Source organism: Echinops telfairi, unplaced genomic scaffold (assembly GCF_000313985.2).
Source record: "Echinops telfairi isolate 266 unplaced genomic scaffold, ASM31398v2 ScPeMD7_40;HRSCAF=151, whole genome shotgun sequence".
Classification (NCBI taxonomy): Eukaryota; Metazoa; Chordata; class Mammalia; order Afrosoricida; family Tenrecidae; genus Echinops; species Echinops telfairi.
The window spans coordinates 1,224,905-1,246,225 of NW_022103938.1; the positions used below are offsets into that span (position 1 = coordinate 1,224,905).

General features: G+C 39.8%; 1 protein-coding gene across 1 annotated transcript in view; it reads right to left on the minus strand.

Annotated features, from left to right (window-relative positions):
• The window catches only part of LOC101654794 (ovostatin homolog 2-like), a 53,949-nt gene that overhangs the window by 8,574 nt on the left and 24,054 nt on the right, over positions 1–21,321 (minus strand). Inside the window, exons 19-32 of the mRNA XM_045290525.1 lie at positions 20,773–20,787; positions 19,695–19,778; positions 18,036–18,264; positions 17,206–17,335; positions 14,094–14,212; positions 12,939–12,990; positions 11,316–11,399; positions 10,412–10,588; positions 9,582–9,663; positions 7,604–7,760; positions 4,975–5,049; positions 3,563–3,728; positions 2,518–2,723; positions 233–445 (exon numbers count right to left, since the gene is read on the minus strand). Coding sequence (XP_045146460.1) covers positions 233–445; positions 2,518–2,723; positions 3,563–3,728; positions 4,975–5,049; positions 7,604–7,760; positions 9,582–9,663; positions 10,412–10,588; positions 11,316–11,399; positions 12,939–12,990; positions 14,094–14,212; positions 17,206–17,335; positions 18,036–18,264; positions 19,695–19,778; positions 20,773–20,787 — 1,789 coding nt within the window. The remainder of the gene's footprint in view (positions 1–232; positions 446–2,517; positions 2,724–3,562; positions 3,729–4,974; positions 5,050–7,603; positions 7,761–9,581; positions 9,664–10,411; positions 10,589–11,315; positions 11,400–12,938; positions 12,991–14,093; positions 14,213–17,205; positions 17,336–18,035; positions 18,265–19,694; positions 19,779–20,772; positions 20,788–21,321) is intronic.

A 21,321-nucleotide genomic window follows, 5' to 3' on the forward strand; every position in this document is an offset into this window, starting at 1 on the left:
AAATGTTTTGAGAATGATGAGGGCAATGAATGCACAAATGCACTTTACACAATTGATGTGTGTATGGATTGTGATAAGAGTTGTATGAGCCCCTAATAAAATGATTTTTAAAAAAGAAAATGCATTTACACACAAAATAAATACATAAAAGTGGCAAGAAAACACTTCAGAAATAACTGAATGGATTGTCCCACTGTAAACACTCATTTCATCACAACTAGATTTATATTACCTGGATAAATGCACAACCTTGTCCTTCCACAGCTATTGTGTATTGTCCAGTTGCTTTTTTTAGTTCTGAACGTTGAACCACCAAGTGGTTGGCCTTGTTGACCTGGAAAATCTTATTAGCGTCTTTACTTCTAAAGGTGACAGTGTTTTTTTGATCATTAGAGAAGGTGAGCTTCATGTATTGGGTTAAGGCGAAAAGACAGACTGCAGTGTCCTGGGCAGAAGAGTACAAACAATGATCAGAACTTTGCTATTACTCATTTGAGCATCACTTTAAGTCACTTCACAGAGATATTCTTAACATAACACAAGGAACAATATCCCGAATAGCAGCAAAATATATTTGCCTGGGCTTAAAAGTTAGTTACTCTTATTTGTGTTTATTTTACCCTCAACTAGTCTTAATTAGCTTTTGGATTTCTAAAGGGTTTTACAGTCTCTGTTACAGAAAACACTGTCAAGTCTTTCCCTAAAAGTTCATCCACTCACTGAATGATTGCCATTGAGTCGATCCCGACTCACGGGGTCCCTAAAGGACAGGGTAGAACTGCCCCTGTGGGTTTCTGAGACTGTAATTCTTTACAGAGTAGAAAGCCTGGTCTTTATCTGGCAGAGTAGCTTGGGTTTTGAACTGGAGACCTTGTAGATTGCAGCCCAAGGCGTAACCACTACACTACCAGGGCTTTAGGCATTAAAATTTTATATAATTCAGTGACCTCATGGATTCTTTGCTTAAAGCTCATACAGAACCATCTTCAAAGAAGGAGAACCAGAAGAAGGGAAGGGTGCGGGGAGATTTACCATCAGTGCTATATTCAGAAACTCAGTCTGAAAAAGAGCACTCAGTGAAGTCTTCCTTTATAGGAATAAAACAGCATTTCTTTTCAAAAGATAACACTTACTCCTTCCTTCTGCTACACATTCTGTCCATCTGCTTTTCCCAATGTACTTCACACACTACACACAGCCACCACCATCACATCAAACCTAATGCATATTGAGTTTATGGAATAGAGTAGAACTACTCCGTAGAGTTTCTGAGTCTCGTCATTCTCTCAAGGAGTGACTGGTGGGTTTGAACCATGAACCTTGCAGTTAGCAGTCCAGAGCTTAAATTATTGTATCACCAGGGCTCTTAGTGTACAGACCACAAAAATGGGAAAAATTCTACTTCAATCCTTTGAGAAGACTATATCATTCACAAAAATGAATTCTTAGTGGAAATGCAATTTGACCGTAGGATCTACTTTTCCATTGCCGTCGGTGTCTCTGACTACAACCTCTGTAGTGATTTTTACTGGGTACATGCAGAAATAAAAACAGGGCATCGGAGGTTGGGTGGGGGGTCATCCAGGCAGTTCTGAGTGATAGTTTACAGAGAAGAACGCTGTCTGGTCATGTGCCATCCGCTCAAGTGTTGCCATATTGGAGCCCTTTATTGCAGTGACTGTGTGAATCCCTTTGGTTGAGGGTCTTCCTCTTTATCGCTGACATTCCACCAAGGATGTTGTCCTTCAGGGACTGAGGTCCTTGAGACAAAGCCATCATCCCCTTATTGAGCATTCTGGCTGTCCTTCCAAAACAAATGTGTTCATTTATTTGGCAATCCACAGTCTAGCCCACATTCTTTTCTGAGACCATCAATCAAATGCATCAATTCTTCTTCACTTTTCCTTGTTCATTTTCAAGCTCTCACGTGTATGCAAATACCAAGTGTGGAGTCAGGGACATCTTAGTCCTCAAGGTGACCATTTTGCTTTTTAGTACTTCCCAGAGGTCTTTTGCACCAGATTTCCCCAACGTAATATATGGTTGGATTTATTGGCTGCTTGTTGTTGGGCATTAATTGTGGATCTAAGTAATCATTGGCAAAGGTAGTCAAATGTAATTATTGGTATCTTTAGTCTTTTCTCCATTGATCATGGTATTGCTCCATTGATCATGGTCCTATTATAAGGATTTTTGCTTCGTTTATGCTGTGGTGCAATTCATATTGAAAGACAGTCTTTAATTTCATCAGCAAGTGCTTCAAGTCTTTTTCACTTGAAGAGGGGGCCTTATTTTATTTATTTCCATACTGAAACTTCCTAGAAGAGTGCTTGAGAGAAAATAACTGCCGGACCAGTAAGTAATTGTTGCCTAAATCAAATAGGATTTATAATGTAAAATGTTCTACCTCTCTCATAAGTTATTTTTTTCTGGGAGTATCTTTGCTATCTGGATAATTCTAGAATAGGATTCCTGCATGACACACATTGGGGTTAGTCTCTGACCTACATCAATTACCTGGGTGGAGGAGAAACCTCCATAGGGATTCATCTTCTGGACAAGGCACTGCAAAATCTTACTGGCATAGGTGAGGTCAGGAGTTTTTTGGGAAATGACAGCCAATAGCACATAGCAAGTCTTCTCATTCCCAGGAGAAGGTGTCAGAGGAAGGAAGAAGGGGGAATGTTTTGTCTTCTTTGCTGTTTCCCAATGTATCATATTATCTGAGGACGAAGGGGTATTTTTTTAAATCAAAGTGTCAAATAAAGATTTTTTTTTTAATTCAGACTCCCTATACCTACTACTGATTAAAATTATGAGGAAGGAAATTCTATTTTTGACCACAAGTAGCAAATTCTTAGTACAAAAACATTATTTTGAAAGCTTTATTATTGTTCATGGTATAGTCCCATATTTGATTTCCGTTATATTACTCATTTGAGAAGAAACTGGTGGAAAATAGAAAGAGGAAAGAAGAAACTGTATAATGATAATTAAAGATAAAGAGCTACTATACATTTTTTCACCCACCCCCACCCCACCCCACAACTGCCAAAAGAATTCTGAAACCCTAATCTCTGCACTTATAAATAAGACAATGATGGGAATCGACCGCTTCTTTTGTTATGTTCATGATGTCAGCCTGGACTAGGGAGGGTCTTAAAACTAGTACCTTCTTAGTGGTGTATGATAAAAAAGGAAAACAGACAATAGAGAGACACACGCCTAGGAGGAAGATAGGTGCCATGTGAAGATACAACTATAAGTATCCAAATCATAAAGCCCAAGGTACACCCAGGACAACCATCAAAGACAAACGCTTTCCTAGAGCCAATACCTTGTAACTGTGAGACAATGGACATGTGTTCTTTAAAGCAGCCCACTAATGGTACTTTGCTGTTGTTATGACAGCACTGGATAAGTCAGATAAAGACCACTGAGAATTTCCATAAGATAAATAGAAACGTATTGATGAAGAGAGGATTTCTATATGATCACTAAGTAAGTTTAATCTGTGAACAGAGTCCCTGTTCTCTTCCACCAAAAGGACAATAATACTTACCTTTTTTGGTGGCTGATTGATCCAGGATCTGGAGTAAAGATTCCACCTGCTCCTTTTTTCCAGCTAAGGCAAATGCATAAGCTAGAATTGCCCGCGTATACTCGTTAGTGACACCACTTTTCAATGCCTCCTCGAGGCAAAACAGCCCGTTTCGTAGAACTGGAAACTAGACAGGAGAAGAAAAGTATATTTAAAAATAATCCCTGAACACTTTATACCTCCAACATTCATTCTTTATAATGTATATAGTACCTCCTTTATACCTCCAACATTCATTCTTTATAATGTATATAGTAATGTAGATTTCCTTGAAGTATACTTCACACATAAGCCTGTTCATATACACATATAGGTGCCAAATTTAAGACATATCGCTAAAATAAATTTCAAATGGCATTATTAGTGCGGTGGAAATAAAAATTAGGTAGTAATAAAATGGTTCAATATCTGATTCCCACTGCAACTGAATTGATTCTGACACATACTGACCCACTTATATAGGATGTCTGAGGCTGTAAATGTTTACAATAGAAAGCAACCTTATCTAAATCTCACAGAGAAGCCGGTGGGCCAGAACTGCTGACTGTGTGATTAGCAGTCCAACATTCACCTGACAGTGCCACACCAACCTGACAACTAAACTTACTTCCACCAATTCTGACTCACAGTGGCCCCGGGGAGCGTAGTACTGCCCCTTTGGGTTTCCGAGACTGTAAATCTTTATGGGAGCCAAAGAGAGACACCATCACCAGGGCTCCCCGTAGCTGATGAGTAATATTTTGATTAACAAAATAACTTTATTCTATGTGACAAAGCATACGTGTGTGCATGTGCGTGTGCATGTGTGTGTGCTGCCGAAGCAAGCATGAACGCATACGCATTTTTATCAGGCCTAGGCCATTTATTCTAGTACCTGAAAATAGAGGCACACATTCCTAGAGATGATTTTTGAGACATAGTAATAATCCCGAACATTCCTACTATCTTAGTTTAGAAGTAGATTTCAGATTCAGATAATCTGACCTATATATTGAGAGGTAGCTTGGATAAACCACATTCAAGTTAAAGATGTTTATACACTGGTTTCATAAGAGAACTAAAATACTCGGTTATGGCTATATTTGGACCTCAGGTTCCTAATTTGAATTTTTGGCTGAACTTGCACAGATATGCAAATATTAAATGCAAGAAAACTGTATGCCCATGTGTATTGTATCTAGGGGGAAAATGCATACTTTCCCTCCTAGGTATCTATGATCTGGAAGGAGGAATTGCTTTAACTGAAAGGGCCACAATGAGCAAAGTGTTCTCTTGACATTTCAACGAGGCCGAGAATGTCAAATGACTTAACACATCAGTCTATTGACTGTGCATCCTGCTGCCTGAGACCCAGAGAGGATGGTAATCCATACAGTGGCATCGAGTCCGGCTTCAAGAAGAGCTCCAACAACATAGGCAGTGAGTGAAACATCAGCGTCATCTCCACCCTGGAAACAAAGAAACAATGAGTCATGCAGGAGAGTGGAGCGTAAAATAATAGCTATTCTTCTGAAGGGAAACAAGAACTACTAGGACTACTATCACTACCCACAAATACTAGAAGATATATAATTTTCAAATGATAGGATTAAAAGCTATGAAGCTAGCAATCATTCATCAAGATCTAATGCTATAGTACAATAAAACTAACCCCAAGTCTATTTAATGACATAAATATTACTATTTGTATACGCCAGTCTGAATCTGTTTCAGATGACTATTCATATGACTCTGACTTTATTTGGTATCAACTAAAAGAAGAAAACAAAGATTTTCAGATTGGGGGGATGGTTGTGAAACTTCCTGAAAATAAAAATAAAAAACCAACGTGCTGCCATCGAATCTATTCCAACTCGTAGTGAATCTGTAGGACAGGGGAGAAGAGCCCCTGTGTGTCCCCGAGCCTGTATGTCTACAGCAGACAGCCTCGTCCTCTTCCCTCAGAGCAGCTTGCTGGTTTGAACAGCTGACTTGGCATTTAGCAGCCCAACACATAACCCCCTACACCACCAGGGCTCTGTGAGAAAGTTACCATAGGAAGTTACAATAGTCAAGTCGTATAGGTTCTTAGAGTGTAAATTTAGTAAGACATACATAAATCATGTGCTTTGCAAATTGACTGGGTATCAACATTCCCTAATGAATTTAAAAATACCAGAAGTCATACAAGAGATCCTGACTCATGAAGTCGGGAATAAAATAAAAGGAAATGAATTTTAGTGGATGCCCTAATAATTCTGATGCAATGGCAGATATGTTGGCTTTGGGGAATCAACTGATATAGCCCAAACCTCTACTTGTCTCTATTTTAAGCAAACGCAAGTCTTTCTCCTCCTCGGAAAAGACATGTTTTTGAGATCAGTTTTCAAGGGGCAAGTAAGCACAGGTGATGAAACCTCAAATAAGCTATGGCAGCCAGACCCAGTTAGATCATCTCCAATCCAGACTCAGTCAATTTTATCCTGAATCCCCTGCAGTCAGAGTTTTCCTTTTTCCATCGCTTCTTTGTCCCTCACGACAAAACACAGCAGAACACACACATGCACATTTCAGTATGGCAAGAAGGATTGTCTAAGCTCAGAGAAACTGAAGCACTGACTAGTTATGAGTCCAAGAAGAAGGGAGATATGAAGAGATCTTCCAGAAGAAGACATGAGGAAGTCAATGATTCTCCTAGGTAGGAACAAGGGCTCTTCTGATTGCGAAGGTTAGGTTTGGAAAACTTTAAACGCATTTCCCCATACCACATAAGAGCAAAGAACTCTGAAACAAAGTGCATTAAGCTAAATACCATGAGTTTCTATTCCTTTACATTTTGTAGTGGATTCATTTAGTCCGTTTCCTATTCCAAAATCTGAGAATAGGAGTGGTGATTATGAAGAAGAACCAAGAGGACACACCCAGGGCATTTCAGGGCATACCAAGAAACCCCGGTGGCGCAGTGGTTACGGATTAGGTTAGTAACCCCCAAGTCATCAGTTTGAAACCACGAGCTGCTCCCTGGGAGAAAGACTTGGCTTTCTATTCCCATAACGACTTACAGTTTTGGAAGCTCACAGGGGCAGTGCTACACTCTCCTGTAGGGTTCTTATGAGTCCAAATTGATGTGATGACAATGAGTTTGGTGCTTTTGAGAGGGTCTACTCTCAAAAACCTGCAGGCGAGTTTGCGCATCCAGAAGGAAACATAAGGGGGTGGGGAGGATAGAGGGAGAGGCCTGTCTTCCTCTTTCCATTTCCTCGGATTTCCCGCTGTGAATTTACCTCGAGAACCACTCCCTGCCTGCAAAGAAAGGACGAAGGGAGGGAGGAGGCTTCGCGAATTCTATCTGAGCAGCAGAAGGAAAGAGGGTGGGACCCCCCAAGGCCACCCTTCACCTCCTTTGGATTGTGGTGCAGAGCAGCTTAGCCGTATGCTCTTCTTTGAGAGGGCATTGGAAGAGGGTGCACTGTGGAAACATTGGTCTAAATACTCCCCCCAAACTTTCTCACCAGCCAAGAATAGCTCACTGCCATCCAGTCGATGCTGACGCTTGTGACCCTCCAGGGCAGGGTAGAGCTGCTCTGGTGAGCTTCTGACTCGAACTCTATGAGAGTAGAAAGTCCCAGCTTTCTGCCCCAGCCAAGACTAGGAATGAATGACTTTCTCAAGTTCACCCTCTTAATACATTGGATCCAAATTTATATTTTTTCTCTAAATCCCCTTCTCTCCCTCTTCTTTATTTCCAACTTGCTTACTTCCTGGTTCCGTAGAAGAACGAAACTACACTCCATGGAAAGCTGCAGCACATTAAGAGAAACGTCCCGAGGAGTTAAAACTCAGCTGTGGTAACTCTACTTGCAGCAGGAATGACACTAGTGTCCACTATACCACAGGCATGAGACGATGCAGAAGAAGATACCGTCGCAAGGAACACCTTCCCGTTTCAGATCATGAAAAACAGGAAGGGAAAGTAGACCAGGCCAGGAGCCAGGAGAGCACAGCGTCCCGTTAGTCACTCACCTCCCAGGCATTGTTGAAAGATTTGCCATCACTTTTAAAGCAGCCGTTACGGTCTTGTTTGCTTGACAACCAGATCAAGGTTTGCTTTTGAACTTGTTCATCAATGTAAGCATATTTCTTTATTCTCTCCAATGTCTTAAAAGTAAGGGCAGTGAGCCTGGAACGCAAGTCACCAGAGCACAAGTTAGGTAAAAAAGAACAAGAAAGAGAAAGGAGAGGCGCACAATCATGGCTCCCTTTGAATCATGGAGAAGTCTAACTTATCTAATGTTGATTGGAACTCCTCTCTCGTTGCCATCAAGTTAATTCCAACTCTTAGAGGCTCAGTAAGACAGTAGAACTGCCCTTGTGCGAATCTGAGACTGTAACTCTTTACGCTAGTAGACCTCATCTTTTTCCCAAGGAGTAGTTGGTAGATTTGAACTGCTGACCTTGTCGTTAGTAGCCAAACATGTAACCCACGACACCACCAAAACTCCTTTGGAATTAGTCTTCCTTAATAACGTTTCTTTGCTGTTGGTTAATAAAATCTCATATAAAATCTCATGAACAGCAATATCTGTTTAATCCAAAGTCTTTGTCATATAGCCTATTAGATTATCCATGCATGGAATCAATGAGTGTAGCTAGGTGGTTTGTGCCTCTGTAGTCTCTCTTGAATCTACATACGATCCAGTAAAGAGCAAACTTCTATGAACCGTTCATTATGGAGTTTATCAGTTGTACAAAGATGAGGGCTTAATTTCACACATGCCTGGGTTTATTGCAAACAAAATGAGCTTGGACATATTTCTGCAATCAATAGAGGGCTGCAAACACATTCCCTCAGTTCTTAGCCTCATTAAACAAACAAACACAAAACTCACTGCCATAGAGTCAATTCTGACTCTTAGCAACTCTTTGAGTAGAACTGACCCTCTGAGGATAGGACAGAGGAGAATGGCCTCTGTGGGTTTCCTAGACAAACAATAAACAAACAAAAATGCATTTGGTGAGAATGGGGTGGGAGGGCGGGGTTGGAGCAGAGACCCAAAGGCCATCTGTGGCTGATGGAACATCCCCCCACAGAGGGGTTGCAGGGAGTGGATGAGTCAGTCAGGGTGCAGTAGAGCACCGATGGATCACGCAATATACCTCTGATCCCTTGAGGCTTCCTCACCCCCTACTATCATGACCCCAGTGTCGCTTCCCACTCTGGACTAGATGGGGGCATGTACACAGGTATAGGCAAGGGAGAAAACTCACAACACATGGAGCCCAGCAACAGGAATGGGAATAGTGATACCAGAAGGGTAGGGGGAAGGGGGGAGAGGTGGAGAGGGAGGGGAGGGCCAATCGCAATGAATGGCACATAACCACACACCCCCGTCCAGAGGGAAGAACAGCAGAAACCAGAGGGGAAAGGAGACAGCGGTCGATGTGAGATTTGAATATAATTAGCCCCTATAATGTATCAAGGGGCCACAAGCGTTGGGGGGGAGGGTAGAGGGAGGGGAAAAAAAGAGCTGATCCCAAGAGCTCAATGGAAAATAAATGTCTAGAAAAGAATGATGGAATATATGTCCTAATATGTCAGATACAATTGATGTATGGATTGCAACAAGAGCTGTAAGAGCTCCCAATAAAATGATCTTTTTAAAAAAATCGTATTTCTTAAAGCTATTTTACACCACTTCATTTGTATAAAAAAATCCCCTTCTTTCCACATCCAGACTTGATGCTAGAAAAACACTCTTGTAATTATTCATGGTTGCTCACAGATAAAGAGCTCAAGTCTAGGCATCTGTGAAAACTTTCTAAGGCACCATAAAACGTTTAATTCAGGTGTTTTACTTTTGATCAAAGTTGTGGACAAATTTCTATATTACAAAATCCAAGTTGCTTCCAAATATCCATCACACTCAACCTTCCTCACTTCCTGTCAAGCCTTGTCCAGGGAATTCCTATCATTATTTAAAAATAAATCTTCATTTCTCACCATATGTTTCCTTGCCGATCCTTCTGCCAAAACACACTATATGAGCCATCAAAGTTCCTAAACGACAACTGCTTTTGATAACCTAAAATATGTAAGATAGAGAAAAATTAGTTTTTATTTCAAGAAATTAGAAGAAAGAGAAGGGTGTAATGAATGTCCTGGGTGTACGTTGTTAGGATTTTTTTTTCAAATTTCTGGTTCTCTATAAAAAATTTTTAAACAAAAACAAAAACTCCAACATGCTAGGTTTTTGATGACAATAAGATACTGCATGTGAATATACTTAGCTCGGTAACTAACTGGCTCATAATTGACAGTTACTAATTGCTTAATACTTTTTCCTTCAAGGTTATTTTACTTCATTGTTATCTGTTTGGGAAGAAAACTCAATGAAATGATGTCTCTGAATACTATCCTTAAGATCACATTTTCTAAGGTTCCTATGTTCTCTTTTACAAACACATCTTATCATTTCACTTTGATGGAAAACAACTGAGCAGACAAACACAGAGCTGAAAAAAATAAGCCTTTTACAACTACTACCACTACCAAGAAAAATCATATTTTACCTAAATATTGAGCATTTACCCCCCAAACAGCTGAGTTTATAATTGGATGCTACTAAGTTAAATGTTAAAATGGGCAATGAGCACAGATATTTTGAAAACATTTAGGTGAAAAAGAAAGGACAACTAAATTTGCACTCAGTAGTTCAGTTAATACCCACTCCCCCCCATCAGACTACCTTATAATGACAGATTTCTGACATGTTCGTACTAACAAAAATTGACTGCATCTATGCTGCACAGAAACGATTTACATCTTCTCACCACTAGATAAGAAAGAGACCGCTTTAGACTTCACATCCTCAGTCAGCTGCTGGGTGGAATTCAGATAGTCCAGGACATAGGTGTCCGACGCTAGCACGGCAATGTTCTGCTCTCCGTATCCAGAGGGCACGTGGAGGAGATTCTCTAGATTCTGCATTGCATGGCCGAGGATGTCTCCTGCAGTCAGGGACATTTTAAAAATCAGAACAGCTTTTGAATCAGCATTCATAAACTAAAAGAACCAGATTGAGAGGAAAAAACATTTAAGTTTGAGTTCAAAAAATTTGAGAAGGTAATTTCAAAGGGAAGCTCGCTATGAAAGGTGAGCTAAAGAGATTTCTGAAACCCCTTCAGCTTTGCCATTTACTAGGGGGAGGGGCTAGTTAGGGAGGTGTGTTTGTTTGTCTGCTTGCTTGTTTTTGAGAAACCGACAGTAGGAATGGGCTCCTTATGAATTGTAATCCCTTCCTTCCTGAACCTAAAAGTATTCGTGTCAATGATAGTCAAGATGAAGTTTGCCTTTTGTTTTAAGTGTGGTTTCTCCTTTTACAGAAGTTCCTAGTATCTCGAACAGACAAAGTTTATTCTGATTTGCCGAGGTGGGTAATTCAGTGACTCGGGTCATTGGGTTCTAATGGAACACTCTATTTTCTGAACATCATTAATCATCTACCACAACTCATGTTTCATAATGGTTGGAAAAAGCATTAAGGTTCAAATCCCTTTGGTTTTGAAATCAAATCCCTTTGGGAAACACACATAAAAAATGATCTTGACCAATGACTTCTTCTAGATGGTAGCTGAAGAGAATTTCTCCATTCTGGTATTTTAAGGATTTTTGTTTTTTAACCACCTTCACCAAGATTTTCAAATCATTTTGAAACCCAAAATTTCATCAACTTACCCACAACAGTAAAGAAGGCCTTGGCCGATCCTTTTACTGCATTGTTAGGTAAGTTCAGAACTATCCGTCTGGTGGTTTTGGTACCTGGAAAGAAAGTATCACCCCAAGAGAAAGTGATCATTCCTTCAGCAAACAGTAGTAACCGACTTGGGGAGTTAACACATTAGGAGTCATGTTCCTCTAATTATTTTTATTCTATATGTTATCTTGTTAGAAGACACAAAATTGAGGTTTTGTGCTAGTTCCGCATAACAAAATATCTAAAAGATGATATATAAATGACGTGTAAGATGATGGCCCCATTCTCAGATAATTTATGGTGGAAATGGTTATTGTCTCAGTTGTTAATCATGAAGTTAGAGGTCTGGGTCCATCCCAGGCAACTCAGAAAAACAGCCTGTTGATCTCCCTCCAAAAAAAAAAAAAAATCAGCTAGAGCTAAACCGATGGAGCGCAGTTTTACTCTGATCCACTTAGGATCACCACCGGTGAGATTCAACTCGATGACAAATGGTTTTTAAAATGATTCCACGTAGGAATAATGTGCAAACATGACTTATCATGACATGCAAGGGCACGCACACAAAATCAAGTCTGAAGTCATAAGGAGCCCGGGTGGCCCGCTGGTAGGGAAGTGTTGGACTATTAACTCCAAGGTAAAGAGTTTAAAACCACCCACCCCTCTGTGGGAGAAAGGTGAGGGTATCTGCTCCCATAGCGAATGACAGCCTTGGAAACCCTCTCTGGGTTCCCTATGAATTGGAGTAGACTTGGTGGCAGCAGGCTTGGCTTTGGGTTTGGTATTAGGCATGATCAGCAGAGCACCAGCACGACAGTACTTGTGATGCTCATAAAGCAACAGATTGAGAGGCAATGATTCATCCATTGGTTATCTCACCACTGGAGTATAGGAAACAAGCAAATCATTAAATAAATAATACTGTTTGCCCTCAAGTCTATTTTGACTCATGACATACTCATGTGTTAGAGAGTAGAACTGTTTCATAAGGTTTATTTGACTGGAATCTTTATAGAAGCGGATCCCCAGGTTCCTGGGTGCTGTGGGTGGGTGCTAACAGCCAATCTTTATTTTTATTAAGAGATCATTTGATTGGGGGCTCTTACAGCTCTTATAACAATCCATACATCAATCTTTGGGGAAGCAGTCGAGCACAAACTGTGCCACCCATCAACTTTAAAAGCACAAAACCAGAGATCACATTATGTATTACTGGGCATAATCCTGATTTTCCACTATCCAACGTGTGTGACAATAAAAACCAAGAATATACATTTGGAAAAGGTAGGTTGAAATTGACCAAAGTCATCGATGAATTGGGGGAAAAATCATAAATATACAGCGTGTTGACTAAACTTATGCAATGAGAACAGGGCATGAAATAAAATAATCCTCCATGAGAATTATAAAGTCACTAAGGTACATAGTATGCTAAGTGGCCTAATGTGAAAGAAAAGGGAAGAAACTGATTGTTGATAGATGAGAAGGCTTCAACAATTTGATGGAAAAATAGAATTAGGAGATAATGGAATTTTCCAATGAACTTTTGAAGTCATCTCATATGTTCTTAAGGACTAATTTGACAACAAAAGCAATTCTCTTACCTTTTGTACATATCAGAAAGCTCCGAGTAATTTCTTTTTCAATACCTTCAGGCTGTCGACAAGAACACATAAACAAACATGAAATCATGTCAGTGGGTCATTTTTCCATAAAGGAAAGGTCATTATCTTTCCCTGATGGAAAGGTGATCCAGCATCAGCTCCCTTAGACAGGGAGGGTACATGTTTGTGCCTCGGAAGAGATCCCTTTCTTGCCCCAGCTTTTGTTTCGAGCTGCACATAACTGTACATAATCCACCCCTACTTTAGGGTGAGAACAAGGGTGGCCTCTGTGCTATTGTGGGACACGCTCAACTCCTCTGCTCCTCTGTAGGCGATCAGTTAACAAACAAATGTTTTCTGGCCTATGCAGAGGCCAGAGGAGAATGTTCCTTTGAAAATTGTTCATACTTTTTGAGTATGATGGGGACCGCACAGAAGTCTTGAATTTGAGATATGGTTTTTTAAAAAAAGGATATAGGGTAAGTGTATAAGGAATGTCATGAACTAGGTTCCAATGAAAAATTATAAATACTTACTTCAAGTATTAATTTTCATGATTTGGGGCCAGTTATTAGTTTTAGAAATGATGAATTTGATTGCTGGGTTTTTGGGGGTATTTTTGGTGTTGTTCTGTGACAATCTTTATTTATATTATTTACATTGTGTCAATATTCTTGCTATTTTTGCTCCAGTTGTTTCATCCCAATAATTTAAACTCACTGACCCCTACATTTACCATCCATGCTTCAGAAAATTACTGTTGTTCATTTTGTTAATTTTTATCATGGTTATTTTTAATATATCCCAACAGTTTTATTGGCACATAATTCATATATCATACAATTGAACATTTAATCATTCAATGACATCAAGGGGAGTTGTACAATCACCACCACATCTATCTTGGACCCTCCTCCTGGCCCCGCATGGTCACATTGCCTTCAAACTGAGCTGTGCAGTCACTGTCTGTTCGAGTGATCCCTCCCCCTTCATGCTGATTGCTGTTTTAAGTAATTTAAAATGGATTGTCTTGAGTCAAAAGTAACTAGGGCCACTTAATGAATTTTTCTCCAAACAAGTCTTAATATTTAACTTATTATATACATATAGTATGTTTATTATCAGGACGATCTTGGCAGTCTTGCACATACATACCTCAACCAGTAAACTTTTGACTACTGTGTCTTTCCATCTTACATTTTGCTGCTTAGTTGCTTGATTTGGGCAAGCATGACTTTGTTTAGATTCAGCAACTGCAGTGATAGTCACTTTACCTGGAAAACATCCCCAAACATAAATTAAATTGCCCTCTTCCTTTACTGTAGTAGGAAATGAGAATTTGTGAACCATTTCTCGGATTTGTTGACCTGCGTCCTATCATCATTCTGATGCCTAGACCAATGTCAGTTGTAGCTTCTCCTGCTTAGAGATAATTTAGCATATTTTGGATTACCTATTCTAATTTTTCTTATATTAAATAAATGTTCATTAATTTGATTAGAATATAATAAATTTAAAGAAAAAAATGACTTTCCTTTAATAAAGGAAAGCTAACTAAGGCAATTAAAAATCATTTTATTGGGGGCTTGTACAACTCTTATCGCAATCCATACATACATCCACTGTGTCAAGCACATTTGTACATATGTTGCCATCATCGTTTTCAAAGCATTTTCTTTGTACTTGAGTCCTTGGTATCAGCTCTTCATTTTTCCCCTCCCTTTCTCTCCCTCCCTCCCTCTTCCCTTCCTTCCTCCCTCATGAACTCTTGATAATTTATAAACTATTATTATCTTTTCATCTCTTGTACTGTCCAATGTCTCCCTTTACCCCCTTGCCTGCTGTACATCCCTCTGGGAGGGGGTTATAGGTAGGTCATTGTGATCAGTTCCCCCTTTCTCCCCATACCTTCCCATTCCCCTCCTGGTATGCTACTCTTAATTTTGGTCCCAAAGAGTTTATCTGTCCTGTATTCCCTGTGTTTCCAGCTCTTATCTGTACCCATGTACATGCTCTGGTTTAGCCAGATTTGTAAGGTAGAATTAGGGTCATGATAGTGGGGGAGGAAGCATTAAAGGACCAGAGGAAAGCTGTATGTTTCATTGGCGCTATCCTCTCCCCAGGACCCTTCTGGAAGGGAATGTCCAGTTGCTTACAGATTGGTTTTGGGCCTTCACTCTGCACTCCCTCCCTCATTCACATTATGATTTTTTGCTCTGGGACTTTGATGCCTAATACTGATCCCATTGACACCTCATGATCACACAGGCTGGTGTGCTTCTTCCATGTGGGCTTTGTTGCTTCTCAGCTAGATGACCGTTTGTTTATCTTCAAGCCTGTGCTTGAAGCACAGATGCTATATCTTTTGATAGACAGACACCATCAGCTTTCTTCACCACATTTCCTTATGCACCCACTTTCTCTTCAGTGATTGTGTCGGGAAAGTGAGCATCTCAGAGTGCCGGATTATTAGAACAAAGTGTTCTTGTGTTGAGGGAGTACTTAAGTAGAGGCCTAATGTCCATCTGCTTTCTTAATACTAAACCTACAAATATATGTACATAGATCTATTTCCCCATCCTTATATATAAATACATTTACATATGTACATGCCTGTATTGAGATCTCTATAAATGCCCTTGGCCTCCTAGTTCTTTCCTCTATTTCCTTTTACTTTCCTCTTGTCCCGCTATCATGTTCAGCCTTCACTTGGGTTTCAGTGGGCAGTGTCTTAATATTGATTGTTTGTAAACAGTGCTAAGTGGCAATAAAGGCTGCTTAGTATCATCAGACAACTAGGGTACTAATTTTGTGTAAGCACAAGTCAACAAAAATAGTAAAATATAATAAAATTAAAAGTACCCTGGACTGAAATCACATGCTAGGAAGAAACTAGTTGCCTTTAATCCCCTATAACATCATAGGTTCTGAAACTTAAGCTGATCTTTAGTTTTTTTTTTGCGTGAAGTTTATCGAAAAAGCTAACTTTTTAGGTTCATCTTTACTTAGATACTTGTAGACCAGTATACTGACCTTGAAGTTTATTTTGGTAGCTTGTTTGGATTTATTTGTTTGTGTTCTCACCATAGGTGCCGAACAGTATGCAAGTCAGTACAGTGTCCTCTCTCAACTGGCAGAGTCATGTTCTAAAACATTTCATGTAGTAGGAAATTTAAAAAACTTAAGGTCTTAGGATGAACCTTGAAAACAAGCTGAGTGAAGTAAGTCAACTACAAAAGGTTAAATCATTGTATGGTTCTATTTATATGAACTACCTAGAATATACCTAGGATGGATAGTCAAACATACAGAGATCAAAATTTAATAGTAATAACAAGGGACTGGGGGAAGGGAAAAGTGTGATCATTGCCCAACATTAAGTTTCTATTTTTGGTGATGGGAAATTTGGCAGAGGATATTGGTGATGGTCATACAACATTATTGATATGATTGGCTTGAATTGTACATGTGGAAAATGATGAATTGACAAATGTGTTTCCTATATTTTTACAACCACAAAAAATTGAATTGTAAAAGTAGGCTGAGACAAACTAAATATCCCAGGTGAACTAATGTGATCTCATAAGTATGCCCTTTTATTGCTAAAACATCATGAAAATGAAAATCAAATAGGTAAAAATGTAATGGCATATATATATATAAAGTGTGGTAATGAGTATTGTGCATCTATATAATCTAGCATCTTTTATTTACTATATATTTCCCTTTCCAATATTTTTAGCAAGGTACTTCCAAGTTTATTTTTCCATATTTCAGATAATATGTGCATCGAGACAACTGTTTTCTTGGTGTTTGATCTTCATCCACATATTCTGTAATTTTGTTGTCCCATGATATATTTTGTAAATTTTCAAATTCTAGAAATTCCCACAACTGGTGATAATGGTGGACAACTTTTGTATTTTTGAATTACAGTCGGTGAAAGAACAAGTGGAGGAATTAAAAACTTGGACCACAAAAAGAGCATTAATGGAAATTTGACCCTAAGAATTGATTAGTACTATGATGAATTGTATTTCAATTGCATTATGCTTTTATCCAATAAGTGCCAGTTTTGCTCTATGGATACACTAGCATCAGAGAATTATAGGAGAAAAATCAGATTTTTAAAAAATGGACAATAAAGAAAAAAGCAGCTAAACATATTAAGGAGAAAATTCCATTTGTGGAGAGGAAGTAAGGAAAATAAATAAAGGCAATTAAAAATGGACTGTTTTCCATGACAGATTAAGCACGACTTGCTCACCCAATGTCTTAGGTATGATCGTCCAGACATACGCTTTCTTCTCCCCAGGGTGGATGATCTCACTCCCATTGCTTGGCAGGGCATTACTACGTGTCTCATAATTCTCAGATCCTTCTAGTTGAACAGAGACCTGAAAGAATAATTCAGACAATGGAGAGCGCACGTTACTTTGCTGTTGCTATTCTCTTCTTGAGGAAAAGTGGTTTTATCCATTTTATTTTAACTTGGCAGAATGGAGAGACACCAACGACCTTTCACACCAGAAAAGCCATATCATTATGAAATGCCATGGCCACTACTCCTCCCCTCCCGCCTCCCACTCCATTCCCACAGAAACAAAAAGCAAAACTGTTTTCATGGAGAAACTGGATCCAACTCAGAGTTCCCTATGTCTGTGAAAGTCAAACTAGGCTCTATATGGTTTTCCAGCTGAATTTTTGAGAACTAGATCAACAGGCCGTTTTCCTGAGGCACCTCTGTGTGGTGAGCACATTAACCAGTTGCATGGCTCAGAGATAATGTATTCTAATGAAACCCAGACTTAACCTAACTCAGCACTGTCGATTCAATCCCAACCCATTGTAACCTTCTATAGGGTCTCTGAGACTGTAAATCTTTATGGGAAGAGTCTACTCTTTCTCCCACGGAGCAGCTGGTGGTTTGAACCACTCACCTTGTGGTTAACAGCCCAATGCCTAATTCTGCATGAAAGCAGCATGTAAATCATTGCTGAGAATTAAAACAATTTTTTTTAATGTGCAGAATATGGAGAGATGTCTCATTACAGTCCATTTGCATTTGGGAAGACAAGCTCAAAGGAAACAACTTACCTCTGCACATGTATTCTGGTAGTTAAAGACACTGGCGATCACATCAAATTGTTCTTTTTGAATCATTGAAATGGGTAAAGTAATATCAACAAAGAAATTCTGAAAAGTTCGCAGATTCACTGCTGATGAAATGCCAAATCCAACATCACCATTCACACAGAAGCCATTTGTCTCCCATTTGGTTATCGTATCAGGAATGCGGTTTGAAATATTTGCTGAACCAGAGGAGCTACAAAGAAAGAATAGTGATTAGATAAATTCATTCTCTGAAGTGGCCATCTAGAGGTATACTGGAGTCCTGCTGGCATAGTAGTTTACTCGATGGGCTGCTAACTTCTAGGTCAGCTGTATGAAACTGCCAGCTGCTCTGTGGGAGAAAGAAGAGGCTTTCTACTTCCATAAAGAATTATAGTCCCATCAACTCACAGGGGCGGTTCTATCTTGTCCAGCAGGGTAGCTATGAATCATCATTGACTTGAGGACAGTGAGCTTGTTTTTATGTGTTTGTTTATAGTTATACTAGTGCAGAGAAGAATAAGGAAAAGTATTCGTTGCAGGTTAAAAATGCATTATAGTTCACAAAGACAATGTTCTGCATTCTTCTTTGGTGAGTAGCAATTGGAGTCTTAAAAGATTGGTCTTTCCCTGTCCACAGTAAAGAAAGGTGAAGAAAGTCAAAGCCAAACTCACTGCCATCGAGTCGATTCCAACTAAAAAATGACCCTATATAGGGTTTCACAGACCATAAATCCTTATGGCGGCTGATAGCCTCATCTTCCTCCCCCAGAATGACTGGGGGGTTTGAACCAATAACCTTGCAGGTAGCAGTCAAACACCGGATCGGTAACTTTTAAGAGAGAATTAGGAAACTTTAGCCACCTTCAACAAACAGAGTGATGCAATCCCGGGAAATAAGAGGTCAGGATGTAAAGATCACTTAAGAAGATTAAATCAAGAGGTATATGATTGGTCATAACCAACCACTCTGGTCCAGGTGTAAACCATTTGAGAATATGTGCACACTTTGCTTCTATAGCCAATGACAGTCATAAAGCAAAGCCCAGGAACAACAAAAGCAAACAGCCCCGCCCCCCGCCAAGCCTATCACCATTAGTTGATCCCAACTGATGGTGGCCCTTTGTTACTTTTCGAAGATTTCAAACTGACGCCGAACCTATCCACAATCAGTCATTAACACCCACCTTTCCCTTGTGTTTCAGTATATAAACACCAATTGGTAAGGTAACTGGGAAAAAGTCCTCACAGTGCAGTGGGTTACACATCGGGCTGCTAATCACAACGTCAGCAGTTTGAAACCACCAACCGCTCAAAAAGATGGGAAGGGTGGCAGAAAGATGAAACTTTCTACTCCCCTCACGGGTGAGGCCTGGAAACCCACAGGAACAGTTCTACTCTGTCTCAGGGAGGGTGGGCTCGAGGGCAGTGAGTGGCAGAAGGTAACTGGGTCGACAGAGAAAGCAGAGCACGTGTCTTCAATTCTGTCTTCTCAGCCCACCGAGTGGTGTCTAAAAATCCCTCCCTAACACTGCCTACATGTTAAGCAGGCTCTGGGCACCAGCACGCGTTTTACAAAGGCAGCACTGTGTATGTGCACCAGAATCATGGCGCAGAGGAGAAAGAAGTGTGTTAAGGGCTCACTTGACGCTGACGAGGTCCCATATCCATGTTTCTGGGAAGTTTTTTCTTACTGTTTCTATTACCAGGTCTTCTGCATATCCAGAACTTGCTGCTGCACCCATGCCAACTAAGAGAAAAGACAGAGGATTTATTTAGAAGGGGTGCTAATATGTAATTCAACAATGCACGCCTAGATGCTCGGACTTTAACCACACGTGCTTAGGGCACATTGGTGTGAAACAGTATGGGGATTTACCATATTGGTATCTGGGACTTATTGCCAGGAAATGTGTATATTTCAACTTAGCCATTAGCATGCACACCAGTACACACCTCTCCCATTTTAAAACACAAACAAAAATTTTCAACCTGCAGTGTTTCCCGGCAGCCCAAGTTGGACAAAGCCATACCTATGAGTATTCTTTTTCTCATCTGGTGTCAGCCCGAATGCAGTCTGGTGCCTACCAGCTCTACGGTGCTAACAGTACTTTCCTATTCCCAACCACTAGTTCGTCAGACTGTGGTGACACGTGTATTGCTAGCATGTTGGAAGCAACACATTAAAAAGTACCACTGGTATTTGAAGTATCAGTAGTTCACCCATGGTGGACATGTTTCAGTGAAACTTTCAGATTAAAGGAGTCTAGGAAGAAAGGCTTGGGATCTACTTGAAAATTATCCAATAACAGTCTAATGGAGAAGAACCTCAGATGATACAGCACTAGAGGATGAGCCTGCTAAGTTGGGAAGCAGCAATGGACTCAAGACATGTTGGCAATTACGAGAAGAGGCAGGGCGAGCAGTGTTTTGTGCTATTGAGCATGTTGTTGATCAGAGTCAGAGCTGACGTAACAGCAGCTAACAACCACAATATGACTTTTGCGAAAGTTGCCCATGTTATTCACATTGCCAGTTCTCAGGAATGTTTCTTTCGCGTGGTTGACTTCCAGGTTGCATGAGACAGTCACTGTCGCTTTGGTGAAATTCCCCACCACCACTTCCTTCTAAATTTTCTTCTATTTTCCATCCCCGAGTCTCCTTGATCATTTCCTCATCCTTGACTTGTTCCTAAAATCTCTGACTTAGGTCTTCTTTATGCTCTACGTTGTCTCCCCTATTGTGTCTTCACACAATACTTCTGCTGATGTCACCTGCAGCAGTGTCTTCCATCTGGTCTCTTTCCTAACTTCCGGGCCTGTGCTTCCAACATCATTGTATATATTTATTTTTGATGTTTTACTGACATTTTAAATGTAATGTTTTGAAAAGTAAACTCATTAGTTTCCCCTTTTACTCCTTTCACTATCTCCCACCTCCATAAACGGTGCCTGAATTCACTAACTTACCCAGGTCAGAAACGTAAGATTAAAGCAAATGCTTGCTTTTACCATAACAAGCCAATTAAAAAAATAACTATTAAAACTTGAAAATAAGTCTCAAATCTGCTCATATTTTTTTCATCTTGACTGTTTTTTTCTAGTCATCCAAGCCACTTCCAACTCTCAACTGATTAGCAAATATTTTTTAAGATTTCATACATATAGTCTTAACTCCAAGCCCAGTCCTTTTTGCACCAGAGAAGACAAAAATACTTAAAATCACAACTTTGACTGTCTGTTAACATTTTTACTGGTGTATCCTTCTATTA